The sequence below is a fragment of the Monoraphidium neglectum genome (genome assembly GCF_000611645.1).
Source record: "Monoraphidium neglectum strain SAG 48.87 unplaced genomic scaffold scaffold02819, whole genome shotgun sequence".
Taxonomy (NCBI): domain Eukaryota; kingdom Viridiplantae; phylum Chlorophyta; class Chlorophyceae; order Sphaeropleales; family Selenastraceae; genus Monoraphidium; species Monoraphidium neglectum.
In genome coordinates this window covers 1-2,197 of record NW_014010809.1, presented here as the reverse complement: position 1 = coordinate 2,197, position 2,197 = coordinate 1, and the positions used below count along the sequence as shown (strand labels likewise).

Here is a 2,197-nt window from a genome sequence, read left to right as displayed (position 1 = left end):
GATCGAGTAGAGCGTGACAAGCGCCAGCACACCGCGCCAGTTGCTTCGCCAGAAGCGCAGCGCAGCAGCAAGCTGCGACGGCGGATCAGCTGGGCCCGTCGCATGCGTGCTGGCCTCCTGCAGACGCTCAATCAAGATGTTCACGCGCTTGATGGCGGTACGGTAATCGTACTGCTCAAGCTTGGTTGTGCTGATGCTGTCCATCTGATCTGCACTGATGATCGCCAAATGCACGCGGTCCAGAAGGCTGTAGCCACCGCGCAGGTAGGGGTGCATAAGAATAAGCTGTTACACCGAACACTCGACACGTCGGGCAATGCATTGCCTGGCACCGTAGTCATGGGTGTCAAGAACTGCGCATGCTTATTACTTTCTCGCAATCTTCCCAAAAAACGTAACGCGGCCATTCCACGGGCCACGTGCGAGTCGTTTGATTAAAACGTGATTCTTGCAGGATAACGCGCAAACTGCGCAGCCAACCCCTCCGCACATCACCTGCCAGGGTGAATTTGAGCGCGGGCGGCGGGCCTTTGCACGGCAGGCGTTGTCCCTGTGAGTATATCGCACGGGTCTGGGCACCTGCAGAGCGCGCTTGGGTGGGGAAGGGGTGCCCTCCAGGGGCGGCGACGGGGCGAAGATGAGCGCCCAGCACCGCCCTTCCGTGCCCGCCTTCGTGCGGCTGATCCCCGCGGCCCTCCCCCTGCTGCCACGCACCGCCAATCCCTCAATGCACAGAGTCACACGAACCCGGCCCCCAACGACGCGTAACCGGGCCGCGCCCGCTGCCATGAGAGTCGAGAGCGACGACGCATGGACTGGGCCGTGGCAGCTGCATGACGGCGACCAGGCAGTGGCCTGCGACTTGACGCTCGAGGCCGCGCGCGCTCAGCAGGCCCAGGATCAACTACTCTGGCTGCAGCAGCAGCAGCAGCAGCAGCAGCAGCGCCGTATGGGCCACGCCGGCGCCCACGGCGCGCCGAAAGCCCGCGCTATGGGTGACGCCGCGCAGCCATGGCAGCAGCCGCGCGCCGCCCCCGCGTCGCGCGCCGCCTCAGCCGCCGCCGCGGGCCTCTACCGCCCAGGGTGGCGGATGGCGGCGCCGTCTCCGCCGCCGCGGCAGCTGCCGTTTGCGCCGACGCATCATCTCTCCAGCGACGGCTGGAGCGACACGCAGGCCACGGAAGACCTGCAGCCGCACCAACTGGCGGCTGAAGACCGTGAGGAGGATCTTGTGCAGCAGTGGGACCAGGACTGGCCGGGCAGGCGCCACGGGCGCCAGCGGGCGCGCGAGGAGCAGCAGGCCGCTGCGAAGGGCCTGCTGCCGGGCGGCAAGGCCGGCGCGGACGCCGAGCTTCAGCAGCAGCAAAGCGCCAGGACCGACGCGCTGCGCTACTGGCAGCGGCAGCAGGAGCAGCAGCTGCAGCAGCAGCAGCAGCAGCAGCAGCAGCAGCAGCAGCAGCAGCAGCAGCACCACAACGCGGCACGGCGCGGAGAGCGCGGCCGAGAGCGCCCCGCGGCCACCGGCACGGCGGCCCTGCGGCGCATCCATGAGCACTGGCAGCCGGCGGGCGGCGACGAGATGTGGCATGACGGCGGCGCCGCCGACGAATACGAGCATGGCGGCCTCAACCAGCTGCGGCAGATGCACCAGCCGCGGCGGCAGGCCCCGTCTGGCCAGGCTCCGCGCGGCGTAGGCGGCAACTTTGCCGCCGCCCAACAACAGCTGCAGCAGCTAGTGCAGCAGCAGCCGCAGCTGCAGCCGCAGTATCGCCAATGGCAACCTCAGGAGCCGCAGCCGCAGCAGCCGCAACGGCAGGAGCCGCAGCTGCAGCCGCTGCAACTGCCGCAGCCACAGCTGCAAGTGCCGCCGCAGCAGCTGCAGCAGCCGCAGCAGCGGCCGCAGACGCAGCTGCCGCAGGTGCAGCTGCGGCAGGTGCAGCTGCGGCCGGTGCAGCTCCCGCAGGCGCAGCCCCCACAGACGCTGCTGTCGCAGACGCTGCCCCCGCAGGCGCAGGTGCAGCAGCCGCAGCTGCCACCGCAGCCACCACAGCCGCAGCTGCCGCCGCAGCTGCCGCAGTTGCCACTGCCAAGGGGCGCAGGAGCTGAGGAGCCCGCAAAAGAGGAGCCCCAGCCGATGCAGCAGCCTGATCAGATGCTGTTCTCGCAGCGCGAGCGCCACCGCCGCGGCCCCGGCGCC

The 2,197-nt window shown here is 69.2% G+C and overlaps 1 protein-coding gene across 1 annotated transcript; it reads left to right on the top strand.

Annotated features, from left to right (window-relative positions):
* Positions 1-787: 787 nt before the first annotated feature.
* On the top strand, positions 788-2,157 carry MNEG_11593 (hypothetical protein; the record flags this gene model as incomplete). The annotated part of the gene is made up of 1 exon (XM_014039934.1): positions 788-2,157. A coding segment is annotated over one exon (1,370 nt), but the record flags the coding sequence as incomplete, so codon positions are not given.
* Positions 2,158-2,197: the final 40 nt, after the last annotated feature.